The sequence below is a fragment of the Xyrauchen texanus genome, chromosome 9 (genome assembly GCF_025860055.1).
Source record: "Xyrauchen texanus isolate HMW12.3.18 chromosome 9, RBS_HiC_50CHRs, whole genome shotgun sequence".
Classification (NCBI taxonomy): domain Eukaryota; kingdom Metazoa; phylum Chordata; class Actinopteri; order Cypriniformes; family Catostomidae; genus Xyrauchen; species Xyrauchen texanus.
This window is the reverse complement of record NC_068284.1, coordinates 38,900,586-38,918,677: the sequence shown is the minus strand read 5'-3', so window position 1 is coordinate 38,918,677 and position 18,092 is coordinate 38,900,586. Positions and strand designations below refer to the sequence as shown.

Below are 18,092 nucleotides of genomic sequence, written 5' to 3'. Positions count from 1 at the left end.
TATGTTAGTCGTGTGTCACGTGCCCACAAGCGCTGTCTGAAGAAGCCCGTCTGTGGGGCGCGCGAACGAGCCTCCTCCCTCCTCACGCCAACGTCTAGCTGTCTATAAGCAACGACAGCGCAAGAGAAAGCCGATTCAGCAATAATGCAGTCACGCGGAGAATACGGTAAGACTGTGTTTGTGTATGTGTGTGTAGCTTACATAGTCATATTGATGCTCAGATATTGTTTTAGAGGCGAGCCGATGCGAATCAATTGTTGCACGGCGCTGTCGCTGAAACACCAGATGCTCTTTGTCATCGCTGCTGATCGATAGTTGTGCACGAGCCCATCGACATATAACTCAGCACATTTTTCACTGGCTCAGTACTGCATCGTTTGTGTAAAGAGCGCGTACATTTGACAGACTTGTGTGTTTGTGTGGGGTTTTTATCCACAGACCATACGCCTCGCGCCTCCCTCATCGAACGAGATCCTTAAATGACCCACGGCCACTGAGGAGCTCGCGCTTTCCCGTCCAGATCATGGCATGCGCCCCATCCCGGACTTGCACACGCGCGGCGCCGAGGCTTAAGAGCAGTGAACATGGGGATCAGATCCAGAAATGCCGCTAACGGCGCCGAGGACTCGCGCGAGCGGAAGAGCGCGCTGGCCGGAGAGCTGGAGCAGTGTTCGGGGCAGGAGCGGGACGGCGCGCTGCTGCTCGTCGGCTCAGTTAGGGAGTCGGACTTCAAACGGGGTTCGCAGAACATCGGTCTACTCGCCAAGACGCCCCTGGGCTACACGCGACCCGTGAAGAGGAATAACATCAGGAAGCGACGCATCCAGAACCTCATCTACGACGCGCTCGAGAGACCACGAGGATGGGCGCTGCTTTACCACGCGTTTGTGTAAGTGGACCCGATACATTTGACACTCGAAAGCGCCCACTCACTGAGGGAACATACCAGTTACATATTAATTATTAATAATAATTGAGTTCAATTTATTTGCTTAGCTCTTATAACGGTGTTCCACAGCAGCTTTGCAGAGAATAGTGCCTTATAAATCCTTAGTAAGATACCACAGACAACAGTGGCTAGAAATCCTCTCCAAACTGAATTATAACCAATAAATAGACCCTAAAAATTAAAGGACATTTATGTTTTTACTGAATGTTGGGTGGAACTACTCGTACAGTGGTGTGGTTATGTGGATAACAGCTCTGGTTATAACAGACAGTTGTTCTTTAAAGACTCACTGCTCAGAATGTGGTTAGTTATTAGTCTGCTTTTTCTGTGAGCACTTTTAATGTGAAGTGTCTATTAATGTGTGCCCCGTTTGTGCCGGAGCTCTCCATGGTGCTGAGACAGAGCATGACCTCCAGCTACTTTTACAAGTCTGGAGAAAGTGTTGTGGAACTGTCCGTGGTCCTTGAATAAGTATTTGTGGAGCGAAATGGATAATTGGCATGAAATATGTTCTGTAGTGTCCAGTGTTACAAAACTGTAACATACACACACAGAGCACTTTATTAGGAACACTATGGTCCTAATAAAGTGCCCGACGTGGTCTTCTGCTGTTGTAGCCCATCCGCGTCAAGGTTCGACAAGCATTCTGAGCTCTATTCTCTAGAATGCTATTCTGCTCACTACAATTATAAAGATCAGTTATCTGAGTTACCGTAGCATTTCTGTCATCTCAAACCAGTTTGGTCATTCTTTGTTGACCTCTCTCATCAACAAGGCATTTCTGTCCAGAGAAATTTTTTTTTTCCCCATCCTGATGGTTGTTGTAAACATTAACTGAAGCTCCTGACCTGTATCTGCATGATTGTATGCATTGCATTGCTGCCACACGATTGGCTGATTAGATAATAACATGAATAAGTAGGTGTACAGGAGTTCCTAATAAAGTGCTGTGTGTATATTTAGAAAATATTTTTTACTTTTAAAATGTATTTATTCGACCGCATGACCGTTTTAAATGAACTAGTGAAGATTAGAATGTGTATAAAGATGGTGAAAGCTTAAAATAAATGGCTACCAGTTACAAGATCTAAGACATGCACTTTTTTTTGCAAGTCCATGTCAATTTGAAGTATATTTCAAAATGTGTCCTTGGACACACATTATTCATCAACTATAACTGCTTATTCGACTGGTCAACCCATACATGACCCTTGTGCTAGAGAGCTAAGGATGCATGTTCATGTTGGTTAACTGGAAATTGCTCTTTATTTGCCATTAAAGCACCAATGGGCAACTTCCTTCGAAGCCAAAAGAACTGAACTAAACTATTGAAGCATACCTACACATAAACACACATTATTCATGGCCCATTTTCTGTCCACTGCTCTTATTGCCTAATACAGAATGTGGTTCATATTTGCAACACAGCACAGCTTTTACCCAATATGTGTGTGTGTGTGTGTATGTGTGTGTGTGTGTGTGTGTGTGTGTGTGTGTTTGTGTGTGTGTGTGTATATGTGTGGTTTTGCAGACTGTGGCAGAGCTTTTAACCAGCCCATTTGTCTTATGTGAGGTTAGTCCGCAACATATTAATGTGAATAATTGATTTAAAAACCCTTTATGTGCTTACCAGTGTTGTGGCATTAAGTCAGTGTATCTAGACAAAAGGATACAATTTAAGTTGTTAAACCAGGGTGGGGCCTCCCTTTTTTCTTGTTTTCTACATTTACAGTACATTTATGCATTTGGCAGATGCTTTTATCCAAATCGACTTACAGAACAGTACACTTATTACAGGGACATTCCCCCTGGAGCAACCTGAAGTTAAGTGCCTTGCTAAAGGACACAACGGTGTCGGCAATGGGGATCGAACCAGCAACCTTCTGTTTTTTCTGTTGTTGTAATAGATAATTTGTTTGTTCCAGAATTGCAGGGATAGTCTCTGTGAAGCAATATAAGAACATATTCAGTAGTAGTAATAATAAAGAAAATACTGAAAGATTAAGAGAAATATAAATAAAAAATTAAATACATTTTAAACAGTAAATAGAATGAAATCAGTATTTACATTTTTTTTAAATGAAGTGAACTACAACCAAAATAATTTTTTTTAGAAAATATTTAGATTTTATATTTGTAAATGATAAAATATTGTATATTTACAGTATTTTTAAGATAAACAATGAAATCTCAGGCTTTGGCCATGAAACTCTAGAGGCTTAATTAGCTGTGTTGCAGGATGGGTGAGCCAACTATTGGTGACTTCCTCTACCTAATTGCCACAGATGTTCCCATAGTGACGGACTGCATCTGGACTATATATTCCCTTTGTGACACCTATCTATATGCCAGTTGAAAACATCAAGCACAAGTAGGTTGCAGATTTAGGCTAGAAATTAGCAGATACGTACATCTACTGTATATATGTGTTCATTAAATTTGTAAAAACAATTTTATAGTTTATAAATAGAACAAGACCTTTGTCCCTACTGTATATTGAAATTCATATGTCCCTATGATACTTGCGCAAAAAATAAAAGAAAGTCGGTGTAACAGGGTAAAAGGGAAAGGAGTGGGCTTGATTAGCCTGATTAGGGGCCGGGCGTGCATCATCACGGCCTGGCCCCACCCTCTTCCTTGCCACACTCCTCCCTCCTTTGCTTCAGGCCGGGAGCCCCCTCCTTTTTGGGGGGGAGGGGTTGCCTCTTCCCCGCTTTCTCGGACCTGAGAGAGAGTTATGGGGAGGGAAAAATAACAAAAAAAGAGAGGGAAAGGCCAACACAGAGCGACAGCGGGAGAGTGAGAGGAGAGAGAGAGGAGAGAGAGAGAAAAAAAACTTACTCTCCGGTTCTCTGATACGCCGTAACCAAGTCCTCGATCACTCGTACATGCTCTAGTGCAGGGGTTCTCAAAGTCTACATTCAAAGGTCCAAATCTGATTTTCATCAATGTCAAAGGTCCGGAACTATTGGTTATTACAAAACTTATTTTTAATAAACATGCATAAAAAAAATCAACATTCATTTCATTTAAAAAATAAGGTGTTTTTGAAAAATTTCCCAAAAAATTCTTAACAAAACACAACAAGAGGTAGGCCCAAAGTAACATGGTGCAAAATACTGAACAGTCTAATGTGAGAAATGGCACTGTCTGTCTCCCATCAGCTGCCGAAACCGTGGCACAAAAGGTGTGGTTGCCAGACGGAGACACTGGCCTAAATGTTCATTAGTCAAGCTGCTGCGGTATGAGTTCTTTACAGCATTCATTGCTGAGAATGCAGACTCACACCGATAGGTCGACCCAAACATGGTAAGAACACAGATGGCTACTTTCTGCAGATTGGGGAAATTTTCAGCTGTGACCATTTTAGTCCAAAATGTAACAGTGTCACAGTACACTTCCTGCAAAGTCACATTTTCCTGTAAGTCAATGAGTTCAGTCTGCAGAGATGCCATGCTTGCCCATGGGAAGATGCTCTTGGTTTCTTTTGAAAACTCCTCAACATTCTTGACCAGGAATGGAGATGGAATGCAGAGCAGCACTTGTCTGCCTACATTGAACCCCTCAAAGCGCATCCTGAAATTTTCAGCTAGCTTCTCCAAAAGGAAAGATGGTGACGATGGTGATTGCCATTAGTCTGCTGGAGAAGAGTTGGAAAGTGGATATGTGGCCCTGTGATGTCACCCTTAAAGATCTCCAGCCGCCTTTCAAAGGAGCTGCACGGCTGCCATCAGATCACACACTGTGTTGCCTTGGCCCTGGAGCTTCAGATTCAGTTCATTTAGATGAGATGTTATGTCCAATAAAAAGGCCACAAGCTCCATGCTGTCATCATCCCTCAAAAAATCCAAGTAATGCCTGGCTTTGACATTCTTCTGCTGGGACAAAAACATCTCCAAATCTTTCCTGATGGCCCAAAACCTTTCCAAGACTCTTCCCTTACTCAGCCACCTAACATTGTTATGGAGGAGTAAGTCGTCATAAGCAGCATTTACCTGATAAAAGAAAAAAAGAAAAATAATACATTTTTTTAATCAATAATACAAGAAAAATACATGAGCTTTGTGAACACAAACACCTTTGTAAATTCTGTAAGTTTGTTGTATGTAGATTTTGATGACAACCTTTAATACTTCCAAATGCATATAATTACATTATCTCCTACATTTTATTCACAATTAAAAATTATTATATAAATAACAAAACATTTGTGAAATAAGGGTTGACTTAATATCAATCAGTGGGGACATATTCAGCATTTCCTGCATTAATTATGCCTTAGTTTCCCATTGATAAAAAGTGTTAAAGATTTAAATGCTTTGGCTCTGAAGCAATGTGTGTGTGTGTGTGTGTGTGTGTGTGAGCGTGTATTTATCACTTTGTGGGGACCAAATGTCCCCATAAGGATAGTAAAACCCGAAATTTTTGACCTTGTGGGGACATTTTGTCGGTCCCCATGTGGAAAACAGCTTATAAATCATACTAAATTATGTTTTTTGAAAATGTAAAAATGCAGAAAGTTTTCTGGTAGGGTTAGGTTTAGGGGATAGAATATAAAGTTTGTACACTATAAAAACCATTATGTCTATGGAAAGTCCCCATAAAACATGGAAACCAAACTGTGTGTGTGTGTGTGTGTGTGTATGTGTGTGATCATCACTTAATAATCCCCTATTGACCCACACACACAAAAACACAGTAGAAAAAGTCAAAATAATTCTCACCTCAGTCAGGAATGCCCGCAGAAGACGGTGCTGAAGGGCAGAGGATGCTCTCAGGTAGTCCACAAGCTTCATAATAGTTTCCATGACGTCTGAATATTCTTTTCCAAGGCTAGCACACAGCACGGACTGGTGTATAATATAGTGGTATGTCAGCAAGTCGGAGTGCTCCTCTTTCAGACGTTGAACAGCTCCCTTCTCCTTCCCTATCATGGCTGGAGCACCATCAGTAGTGATGGACACAATATTCTTGACATCAATTCCCCGTTCATTAAGCATCTGCATGATAGCTTCATAGATGTCCTCTCCTCTAGTGTGACAGAGTGGAGTAAGGCCCAGTAAGTCTTCACAGAATGTCCCCTTTGCCTTGCTGAAGTATCTGACAAACACACATAGCTGGGCTTGGTCTGTGCAGTCTGTTGACTCATCCACACGCAAGTGAAAGGCAGGGTGCATCTTTGATATCATCAGTTAACTGATTAATTAAGTCATGGGCAAGTATCTCTGTCCTCCTGGTTGAAGTGTCATTGGACAGTGGGATTTTCTTTAATTTATCTGACATCTCCTGTCTCTCCTTTCCCTCAAACAAAGCATCTGCTATCTCCACTAAACACTCCTTAACTATCTCTGCATCAGAGAACGGCTTCTTGTTTTTGCCAAGTACCCAGGCCACTCGGAAAGATGCTTCTGTAGCTCTCTCTTGCTGTGTCACAGCTCTCACAAGCAACTTATTTGTTGATTCATATGATGACTTTAGCTGTCGTAGTTTTGCTGTCCTTACCTCTGTATTTTGTGGATATTGCTGTTCAAAATGTTTGTGTTTTGTTTCAGTAATGTCGTTTGACATTTCCACTCTTCACAACTCCAACGGTCTCATTACAAATTAAACAGAATGGCTTCGTGCTGGATTGGGGCAAAATGAACGCATACCTCTCGGTCCAATCATCTTTAAAAATTCTGTTTTCTCCGTCAACTTTTCTTTTCTTGGACGATGCCATCCTCCACACCCATTCAAACGCTTACTGCGGTGAATTTGAAGTGTCGCGTCGCGCCCGATTACGTCAAAAATCAACGCTCACTGGATGTCATGGCAACTAAATCACGGAGGAAAACTTTAAATATCTCGCCTTCGTTTTAATTTCGGACCATCTCACAAAAGACATGTGATTTTACAAATGATTTTAACATGCGTTTATCAAAGTAGAAATCCACACTTTTAATCCATTACACACAATTAGTGCTCTTGAAATACGAAAAGCAGGCCGATCCGGATTGAATTCCCTCTGGGTCCGGATCCGGACCGGAGTCCGGACTTTGAGAAGTACTGCTCTAGTGGATGACAGCCATTCCTCCCCTGGTGGATTGGAGGCAGTCCTCTGGCCACTGGCGGACGGAAAGCCCTGCCGCATTTTGGTGGATGTTAGGGTCTCCTCTGTCGCAGTGAGCCCCTTTCCCGCTTGCGGTCGGCGGTCTTCTCTTTGACCCTGCTGCGTTTTAGCGGCTGGCAGGGGTCTCCTCCAGGAGGTCGATAAGGAGTCCCTCCTCCCCTCGTGGTCGGAGGTCATTCCTCCGGGCTCCTCCATCCCCTAGCGGATGGCCGCAGCTGCTCTTTTGGGGTGTATCATAGTGGTGAGGACTCTACTACGCCGCATCCCTCCTCCTTCTCGGTTTTCGGCACCAACGTAACAGGGTAAAAAGGGAAAGGAGGAGGCGAGAACCGGACAAAACTTCAAAGTAATATTTAATTAAACAAAAAAAAGACACAAATATAAACATAAATGCACACAGGACAGCTGCCTGTAGCCCTACTTCTTGCCACAGTCAGTGTCTGAATTCTCTGCATAGTTTTCTCACTTTGCCATGTATATCAATTGGTGACCACCATGATACACAGCAGGGAATTATTAGGCATTTCTCAGAATGCAGGAAATCTTTGATCTATATCTCAGGAAAGAACATCACACTTTCCCATAACACACATGCTCGTTCCTTGATGGCAAATTTTGACATCTTGGAAGCACATGGCTGATGTATGATCTCATCTCTGTAGATAGATATTAAGACAGTGACATTAGTTTTGGGATGAGTCACTTACTTTATTGAACTGGCCATGAGAAGAAAACTAAATAGTCCAGGGCAATGATGATTATATGAAACCAAACTGTTATTTTACCTTGGACATAATACAGATAATAGAATATGCTAGGCATTGCCAAATTAAAACACAATTAAATTATTTCTGTTTATGCTTACTATGTGGTTTCCCTGAGGTTTTTGCTGTTTGCAGATGCAATAAAATTGTTCCTTTGAATGTTTCCGAATTATTATTCATATACAGCAGTCTGTTATCTCATTATGATTCAGATTTCAACAAACCAGATATGACTAATCAGATATATGTTTACTACAATTCTTGCAAAAGGGATGTTTACACAAATTGTAATTACTTTTCAAACATTTTGTAGAGGCATAAATGCAATCCAATAATAGGTCCTATAATCCTATTGTGACTATGTTTTAAATATAAATTCTAAACAAACAAAAACTATGCTAACATATTCTCACATATTGCACTGCCTAATTTATGTCACCCTGTTTGTTCTGTGTGTTTTGTATTATAGATTGTAAAGAACCGGCTCATAAGAGTCTTTTATTTGGGAACCGCAATACGCTTGTCTCGCTGTAGATTTAAAACAAACAGATTATAAGTAGGGCTGGTTAAAAATATACATTTTCGATGCATCGGAATCCCAAGATTGATCTTTTACACTAGGTGCAACCCTTTACTACAATGAGAGAAAATCACTTGCATTAGCAACCAAATTTCGTGCTGTGCCACTAAAATGTTTATTGGCAACTGGCTGTTAAATGTTTACATTTCACTCACCAGTAATTGTGTAGTGTATAGTGGTGGAGTGTTCAGCAGTGAGATCCTTTCACTGCATGTTGAGTGTAAATGTTGTTCTGTGTAATGTGTTTCCAAAGACGAGATCCATGTGAACCATTTGTCATTGAATAATCTCTCTTTTAACACCCTTTTCTGTTCTCTACTGTCAGTTGTTGATCAAAAACTAGCAGAAACAAAGGTTTCATTCTAATCACACATAAAACATATGAGATAAGCCATTCGAGTCTCTTGTTAAATTTCTTAAAGAGACAGTACCGGTTTTTAACATGTGTTCAACAAATCAATGTAAATACCTGTAATAGTACAAATTATGTTATTAAACAATAAATATGTAACAAAAAAATGATAAATGCAATATAATATCATGTTTATTGATTAATACATGGATTTGATCATTTTTAAAAAGCCAAAATGTGACCAAAATAATAAAAAACGAATAAAATATTATTGGAAAAAGTAATATTTTCTTTATGTTCCTAGTTAGAAGGTGCTGGATATAATTTAATTCATATGTAAGCAAAAGGGACATTATAAATGGTCTGCACTTATATAGCACCTTTTTAACCTTAGCAGTATTCAAAGCACTTTACACTGTGTCTCATTCACCCATTAACACACACATTCACACACCAATGACGACAGAGCTCCAAAGGTGCTAGCTTACCATTGGGAGCAACTTGGGGTTCAGTGTCTTGCCCAAGGACACTTTGGCATGTGGAGTTGTGCGGGCCGGGAATCAAACCACCAACCCTGCTGTTAGTGGACAACCCGCTCTACCACCTGAGCAACTTTTCATACTACCGCCCCGTATATAACTAAAATATAATAATTTTTTTCCCCCATGAGCATTTTCTCAACCAACTTCTTGAGGTATCACCTTGGGATGCTTTTTAAACAGTATTGGAGTTCCATCTATGTTGGGCACTTATTGTCATTATTACAAGTCATCAATTTCAAAAACTTTTTTTTTTTTATTAAAATTTGGTTTTATAATAAAATAAATTAATATGGTGGGACAAATATATTATTGTCTACAAAACTAATTTCAAACATTTATGCATAAGCCCTCAGATCCAAATATTTTTAAGATCAATAGAAACATTTCAGGCAAGTGTTTCAAAACTTTTGACCGGTAGTGTGTATATATATATATATATATATATATATATATATATATATATATATATATATATATATATGTATACTTTTTTCACTCTCATCTGTCTTGGATAGTATTTTTCTGATGAAATTGAAACTTTGTAAAGCAGCACTTTTCATACTACTGAATCACTTGTGTTGTATTATTCCGTTTTTGTACGTTGCTTTGGATAAAAGCATCTGCAAAACGATTACATGTAAATATGCCCATATAAATCGAAGTTGAAAAGAAATTGGAATCGAATCGAGAGCTTGTGAATCAGAAATCTGTATCAATATCCAGCCCTACTCATAACAGTTTGTTCTTTGTCCGGGAATCGGACTAAACTTGTAGCGCTGTATATTTTATGTTGTACATTCAAAAGAACCGGCTGATTAGAGTAATTCATTCAGTAATCAGTCTAAAGATGTAGTGCTGTATGTTGCATGCTGTAGATTCAAAAGAACTGGCTCATCAGCATCATTTGATCAGGAGTCGATTTACACTAGTAGCGCTGTGTTTTGCGTTAAAGATTCAGTAGGGGGCAGCACTGCCACTGAAGTACTACACTGTTAGAGTATTTAAGTATGGAGTTCCATCCACATTGGTGGAAAAATGCACTTTTAAGAACCATTAACAGAACCAATGCAGTTCTGGTATTTAAAAAAAAAAAAAATAGAACCAGTTCCAAATAAGAATCGTTTCTCAGTTCCCAAACCTAGTGATGTCCAATAAGTGAGTGAATTGATATTTTGAGTTGGATCTCTTCTTAGAATCTTGTCTGAATGATTCATCTGTGAATTGTTATGAAATTAAATAATTATTTTTTAAAGACATGGATTTCATGGAGAAGTCATGGAAATACATTGGTCAAAAAGTGTGAAAACTATAAACAAATGAGAAGCATTAGTGATGATTACACCAGGCACTTCTGCATCTGCATCTGCACTGGGTTGTAGATGTTGATTCTACCTTGTGGGAAACACAAGCCAAATCCATTGGCTACACTCTTGGCCATAAACTACAAGTGGAATTTGATACTGGTAGGTATAGCATACTAATATAGAGAGCTGAGCAAGGCATAATGTGAGAATTTATGGAGGTTAAATATGACTCACGCAGCGGCATTTTCGAATGGGATAGAGGAAGCACTGTAGTGGTTAAAGATCTGTGCTAGCAGTCTAAAGCTTGATGGTTTAAAACCTAGAAGCTGTTATTCATCAACTTGAAGCTACTGGCATCATCTATCACAACTTTGCCCTTGTGCAAGGCCATTAACCCCAGGTTAATGTGGGGGAGTGTCCTTGTAATATATATAGGTGTTTGACATAAAATAAGTTTACATGTCTTATTTTGTGACATGCTCCATCTAATACTATCAAAACAGAATTTTCTTTGAATTGTTATGCATGCAGCTTTTATGACCTTATATTAATTGAGATACAACATGGAATATTTGCTTCACGGGACACCACAAATCCATTTAAATATATTAGTGGAGGTAAAAAGGTGATTCAAAACTGTAAAAGAAAGCTCTGTGTCTTTTCAGTACCACCGTTGAGTAATGTTGATTCAAAGCTTTAAAAAGCAAACAGACTATCCACTCCTATTCCTAATTGAGGTAACATCACCTTATCCATTCCCTCCATTGATCCTGTCATAATGCTATAATGAAAACAAACGTGTGCTTAAAGGAAGCATTTATCCCAGCATTAATATTAATATAACAAGCCTCCAGGACTAAATATGTCCTGATTAAAGAATCCCCTTAAAAATAAGTCTTTATATTTATTCAAATTTCCATAAAATGTTAAAGTAGCTATAATAACAAAAATAAATAAATCTAAGAAATTTAAAAAATATATATTTTTCAAGTGTTTCACCACTTTTAATAAATTCTTTGAATTCACTAGTTCATTTAAATAATCCTGCACTGACTAATACACTTTTAAAAGGTCAAACATTCTCTCAATTAAGGTAATAAGTGCATGCACAATGATAATTCAGTGTGAACCTTTTTATATTAGAGTAAATTGAGCTGTGCCACAGGATACTTAGAATAGCTTGATCATTTCAAGCTATTATTTATAATAGCTCCCACATGCTAGCAACCATACAAATAACTTATTTTATGCTTATCTGTGTGCTCTCTGTGGTTCTGTATTTCACAGATCATTTTATCTCTGCAGGATGTTGTATTACTGAGTGAGAATGGAAACAGTGTGCTGTCAGAGTGGGAAATCCCTCTGTGTGTGTTTAAATATGTGTCAACAAAAATATTGTTTCCGTTTTTGCTTCATGTGCTTGATACTCTAAATTAAAAAAAGGTGCTGACCCAGTTGACCCCAGGCTTATATGGTAACTCAAGTTTGAATCCGTCTTTCAGCTTTAAGAGAACAAAGATCTTGAAAGATCCAGATTAGGAGAAATCAATGTTAATGGTATAATTCACCCAAAAATTATAATTCAGACATTATTTACTCTCCCTCATGTTGTTCCAAACCTGTATAACTTTCTTTCTTGGGTGGAACAGAAAAGGAGATGTAAGGCAAATTGAAAGCCACAGTCACCATTCACTTTCATTGCACAATGAGAAAAAGAAAGTATATGGGGTTGGAACAACATGAGGGTGTGTAAATGATGACAGAATTTCCCTTTTTGGATGAACTATCCCTCTAAATCATCTGCAGAGGAAATTGCATATAAAAAAAAACCTTTGAGAAATTTCAGATGTCTTTGTGCCTAGTGATAGATTGATGGGTGTGTCCAGTAACATTTGATTGGACCCATCTTGAAAGGGGCCAAGACAGATTATCCCTATATTTGAATTACTATGACCTGATAGAAACAAGAATATCAACTATGAACTTTCAACAAGGTGTTTCTCTGTTCAGAAGGAAGAGGAACATGACCTTCTGAAGTGCAGAACTCGTTTAGAAGCATTTGAAGTGAAGCATAAAATGATCTAGCACTGATTGATCTGTGAGTTTAATGAGACCATGAGCACAGCCCCTGCCATTGATACCCACATATATGCCTGAGTCAGGCCTATATGGGTAAAGAGAATGCCCAAAATTACTGGGCAAGCAACAAGGACCGATTCCTCACAATGAAAATCCCTGTCTGCTCTGTGTAGCAGTATGAAAAGCAAACATAGGAAAGCATAGGAAATTCTGCTGAAGTGAAAAATGTTAAGTTAAAATGGTACTAAGAGAGTCTGCTGGATCTGTAATGTAAAACCTAGTGTAAACTACACAACTCAAGCTCGTCTCCTTGGATGTTTTAATTTGGCGACTGGTCTGTGAAGAGAAGTCTCAGATATCAGGACTGACAATGAGTCAAAGCTAATGAAATACAGAGAGAGCACAAGAGGACAATGTTAACATTGTCAATGAAATCACGGATGAAAAAGTTTGCTGACAAAGGATTTTTTAAATTTTGTATACAATAACTAAGACGAGATAAAAAAGGCGCATCTTGATGATAATTCAATGATTTTATTAAAGGGGACCTATTATGCAAAATTCACTTTTACCTGGTGTTTGTACAATAAATGTGAGTTGGCAGTGTGTGTAAACAACCACCCTACAATGTTAAAAGTCCAACCCCTACTCTTTCTTATATTTCTATGAATCAAAAACAGTGTATCAAAATGAAAGGCCTCGCCCACGACTGGTGACAGACTCCACCCTTTTCCTCTGAGTGTTCTACACACAGTCCGCCATTTTTTTCCATGCTGGAGCAGATACAGTGAGAAGAATAATGTCTCAGCTTCATAAGCATCATACATTTCTGTTGTTGGCTGTAAAACTGAACACAAGAGTATTCATGTACTCCCGTCATCAGAGCCACTGAAGACGTAGTGGACAAGGTGGACTGGTATTCTGGCATATAGGGCATTTTCCCGATGGACCAACGCAATTTGGGGCCGATCAGGGGTGGACTGGCCATCGGGAGAACCGAGCGGGCCATTGGGTCGGCTGTGAAACAGGCCGAATGGGCCGCAATAATTTAAAATGAGCCGTTGTGTTATGTAGAACGGACCACAAAATGCCGCCATAATATGCAGAAAAGGACAGCGAACAGCGAATATATATATATATATATATATATATATATATATATATATATATATATATATATATATATATATATATATAGATCAGTGCACAGCCCTTTTCCAGAATGAGGGCGGGGAGCAGCAGCTCATTTGCATTTAAAGAGACACACACAAAATCAGCGTGTTTTTGATTCCACCCAAAAGAGGCATTTATAACATGGTATAATTAAATGATCTGTGGGGTATTTTGAGCAGAAACTTCACAGACACATTCTGGGGACACCTGTATGGGCTGAAATATGTGCCACCAGAAACTGAATTTGAACCATTTATATTTGAATTTGAATGGCTAAACTTGAATAATTGCATTGAAAAACTGAATTTGAATCACATCATTTGAAATTGTATTGTTTAATTAAAATTGAATTTATTCAAAAACTGAATCTGAATTGTATCATTTGAAATTGAATTTATTCGTTTGGAACTGAAGTCCAATAAAATTTGATCCTCACTGAAAATTAAACTCTCTATATATCTTCACATTCACTTCTCACAATTCAGATTCAGTTCTCAAATTCAATTTCAAGTTACTGAGACAGACATCCGGGTAGTTGGAGGATGAAGGAAGAGCAATCGAGCGCAGATCGATAGATAGCGCTCATTGGCGCACAGGACTCCTCTTGGGCCAATCAGCACCAATGTTTTGGAGCACAGTACGCTATCCGCCATGAAACTATGGAATTACGATTGTGTCAATAATAATGAATGTAACTTTATAAAACTGAACGTAACTTTTTCAGAAACTATGAAAAATATTCCATTACAAAAGAAGAAAAACACAATTCAAATGAAAAAAAAATGAACTCAGTCGCATCGAATTTAACAGGCTCTTCAAATATGCTTCATTTTTTGTTAATGTTTTTCAAAGATTCGCTTTGCAAATCTTGGATTCTGAATACATTGCCACAGATTTCGCTTACGCTTCGCAGTTTTTCGCTTGCTGTTTTGAGACAAACCTCTCGTGGGGGTGGGCTTAACAGTGATCTACTCTGATTGGATAGTGAGCTTTTGATGGACAGGTGCTCTATGACCCGGATGTACAGACGCCACTCAGTGGCGCGATATTAGAAAGCTCTCGCGGTGATTTGTAGTTATGCAATACGTCGTGCTTTGTTGTATTACTTACTAACAATATGTAAATAATATTTGACCTATAATTATATAATTTAATATTATATGAGACCTTCGATCGTCTAATAATCGTCTTCGATCAGTCTGTAAAGATGAGCTCTCAGGAGAGACATGGAGCGGCATCATCTTCCTCCTCTTGTCCTTCAAGGCAGCTTGAAGTAAGTTCGTGTTACTGAAGTAACAATAACATCGATAAAAATTTTATTCATGTAACGTTACAGTGTGCAACAGTTCTGGCTTTATTTTGCAAATTTATTGTTGTATTGTAAATGCATGCTAAATAAAATGTTGCTGTTTTGTCATTGTCATGACTGCAAAACTGAAACCTGGCCATATCTTGGTCCACTGTTTGACTCTACCCCGACTGCTGAACGGACTGCTGCTGACCCTGCCTTGTGCTGGTATTCCCGAGCGACTGGTTAAGAATTTCAAGGTTGTTATGTACAGATGCAGCATCTGCACCAAGATTTCTGCCTTGCTGTAGAATGAAGACCAGTTTGATATCTGCACTGTCTACATTGACACGTCCTTGAATATAATAACTGTGCAAAAGAGCAAACAATCAAACTACATAACATCATGACATGACATCAGTGCATTGCAAACTTGTGAATGACAATAAAAAAATTATTAAAAAATATATAAAATTATGATATTTTATATGTGTTTATCAAAACATTGTGAATAAATATAATAAAATATATGCAATATTCCACCACTGTGTTGAAATTTAGAGTGTTTTCTGTAAAATTAGAAAATTGTATCGATGTTATTGGTTACTTCAGTAACACTGAACTTACTTCAAGCTGCCTTGAAGGACAAGAGGAGGAGGAGTGGAGCATTTGTTTAATAAGCAAGGTCTTTTATTCAGATATTCAGAATTTCTTTCTGAATACCAAATACCAGTAACCCCAAAAGAATTTGCTACAGTAATGGGTGCTATTCCCTCTGGTTTATGTATGCATTTTAAAAACCGTAATTACTTCACACCAGTATCTACTGCATCCTTTCCTAAACCTTGTGATACTTCTGTTGGTCAAATCTGTTTTTCAGAGTCGAAAGCTAAAAACTATAAGATCTTTATTTCTTAAGGATTTGATTTCTGTTCCACCTGTTATTTCCTTTTGGAATAATTTGTTTGGTAACCTTAATTGGAAAAAATCTGGTCTTTACAGCAGAAATTCATTCTCACAAATAAAGTGAAAGAAATTTCCTTTAAGTTGATACACAGGTTCTATCCTGTTAAGAAATTTATACAAAGATTTAAATCTGACATTGAGCTAACATGCTCTTTTTGTGTGAATTCTGATGAAACAGTGGTTCATTTATTTTGGTCGTGTCATTACACTCAGAAGCTCTGGAATGAAATTGATGTTTTTATCAAGTGTAAGATTTTGCCAGGCTTCTCAATACATATGAGAAACATTATATTTGGGTATTTTGATTCAGACCCCACAAACGAAAATGTCTGTTTTGTTATTAATTTAATTATTTTCTTAAGCAAATTCTATATTCACAAATGCAAATTTTTAAACTGTAAACCTATCTTCTCTGTCTTCTTAAAAGAAATAGAAAATTATCTAAATTTGATTTCAGTATCTACTTATAAGAAAGCCATAAGGACTGTTAGAATCTGCACTGCATTTGATCTCTTCATGTGAACATTTTTGTGTGATGTAATGCCCTACCTCTTCTTTTATTTGTTATATACATTATTATTTTTCTATTTATTTTTGTCTTCTTTATTGTTTTGGTTGATATTATGTGATGTACGTATGCTTTCTTTTGTATGTTCCTGTTCTTTGCATTAAAAAACATATATATATATATATTTTTTTAAATAAATAAGAGGAAGATGATGCTTCCATGTCTCTCCTGAAAGCTCATCTTTACAGACTGATCGAAGACGATTATTAGACGATCGAAGGTCTCATATAATATTAAATTATATAATTATAGGTCAAATATTATTTACATATTGTTAGTAAGTAATACAACAAAGCACGACGTATTGCATAACTACAAATCACCGCGAGAGCTTTCTAATATCGCGCCACTGAGTGACGCCTGTACATCCGGGTCAGAGAGCACCTGTCCATCAAAAGCTCACTATCCAATCAGAGTAGATCACTGTTAAGCCCACCCCCACGAGAGGTTTGTCTCAAAACAGCAAACTAAAAACTGCGAAGCGTAAGCTTAAATCTGTGGCAATGTATTCAGAATCCACGATTTGCGAAAATGAATCTTTGAAAAACATTAACAAAAAATGAAGCATATTTGAAGAGCCTGTTAAATTCGTATGCGACTGAGTTCATTTTTTTTTTCATTTGAATTGTGTTTTTCTTCTTTTGTAATGGAATATTTTTCATAGTTTCTGAAAAAGTTACGTTCAGTTTTATAAAGTTACATTCATTATTATTGACACAATTGTAATTCCATAGTTTCATGGCGGTAACGTACTGTGCTCCAAAACATTGGTGCTGATTGGCCCAAGAGGAGTCCTGTGCGCCAATGAACGCTATCTATCGATCTGCGCTCGATTGCTCTTCCGTCATCCTCCAACTACCCGGATGTCTGTCTCAGTAACTTGAAATTGAATTTGAGAACTGAATCTGAATTGTGAGAAGTGAATGTGAAGATATATAGAGAGTTTAATTTTCAGTGAGGATCAAATTTTATTGGACTTCAGTTCCAAACGAATAAATTCAATTTCAAATGATACAATTCAGATTCAGTTTTTGAATAAATTCAATTTTAATTAAACAATACAATTTCAAATGATGTGATTCAAATTCAGTTTTTCAATGCAATTATTCAAGTTTAGCCATTCAAATTCAAATATAATGGTTCAAATTCAGTTTCTGGTGGCACATATTTCAGCCTTTACACCTGAGACTTATATTACATCTTGTAAAAAGGGGCATAATAGGTCTCCTTTAAAGCATACTGTTGATGAAAATATGACGAGATAAAAATGATACTGCAGAGAAAACAAAAGATATCAACAGTGCAAGATATAAAAGAAGAAACATCTACAGAATCTGTATATAGAACATATTATATATGGATTCATCTAATCTATTAATCCAGTATGTTGGAGAATTCTCCACTTGAGCTTTGTTAAG

At 37.8% G+C, this 18,092-nt stretch overlaps 1 protein-coding gene across 1 annotated transcript in view; it reads left to right on the top strand.

The window, feature by feature from the left end:
* Positions 1-584: 584 nt before the first annotated feature.
* Positions 585-18,092, top strand: part of LOC127649769 (potassium voltage-gated channel subfamily KQT member 3-like) — a 65,127-nt gene continuing 47,619 nt past the window's right edge. The window contains exon 1 of the mRNA XM_052135000.1: positions 585-889. Coding sequence (XP_051990960.1) covers positions 585-889 — 305 coding nt within the window. The remainder of the gene's footprint in view (positions 890-18,092) is intronic.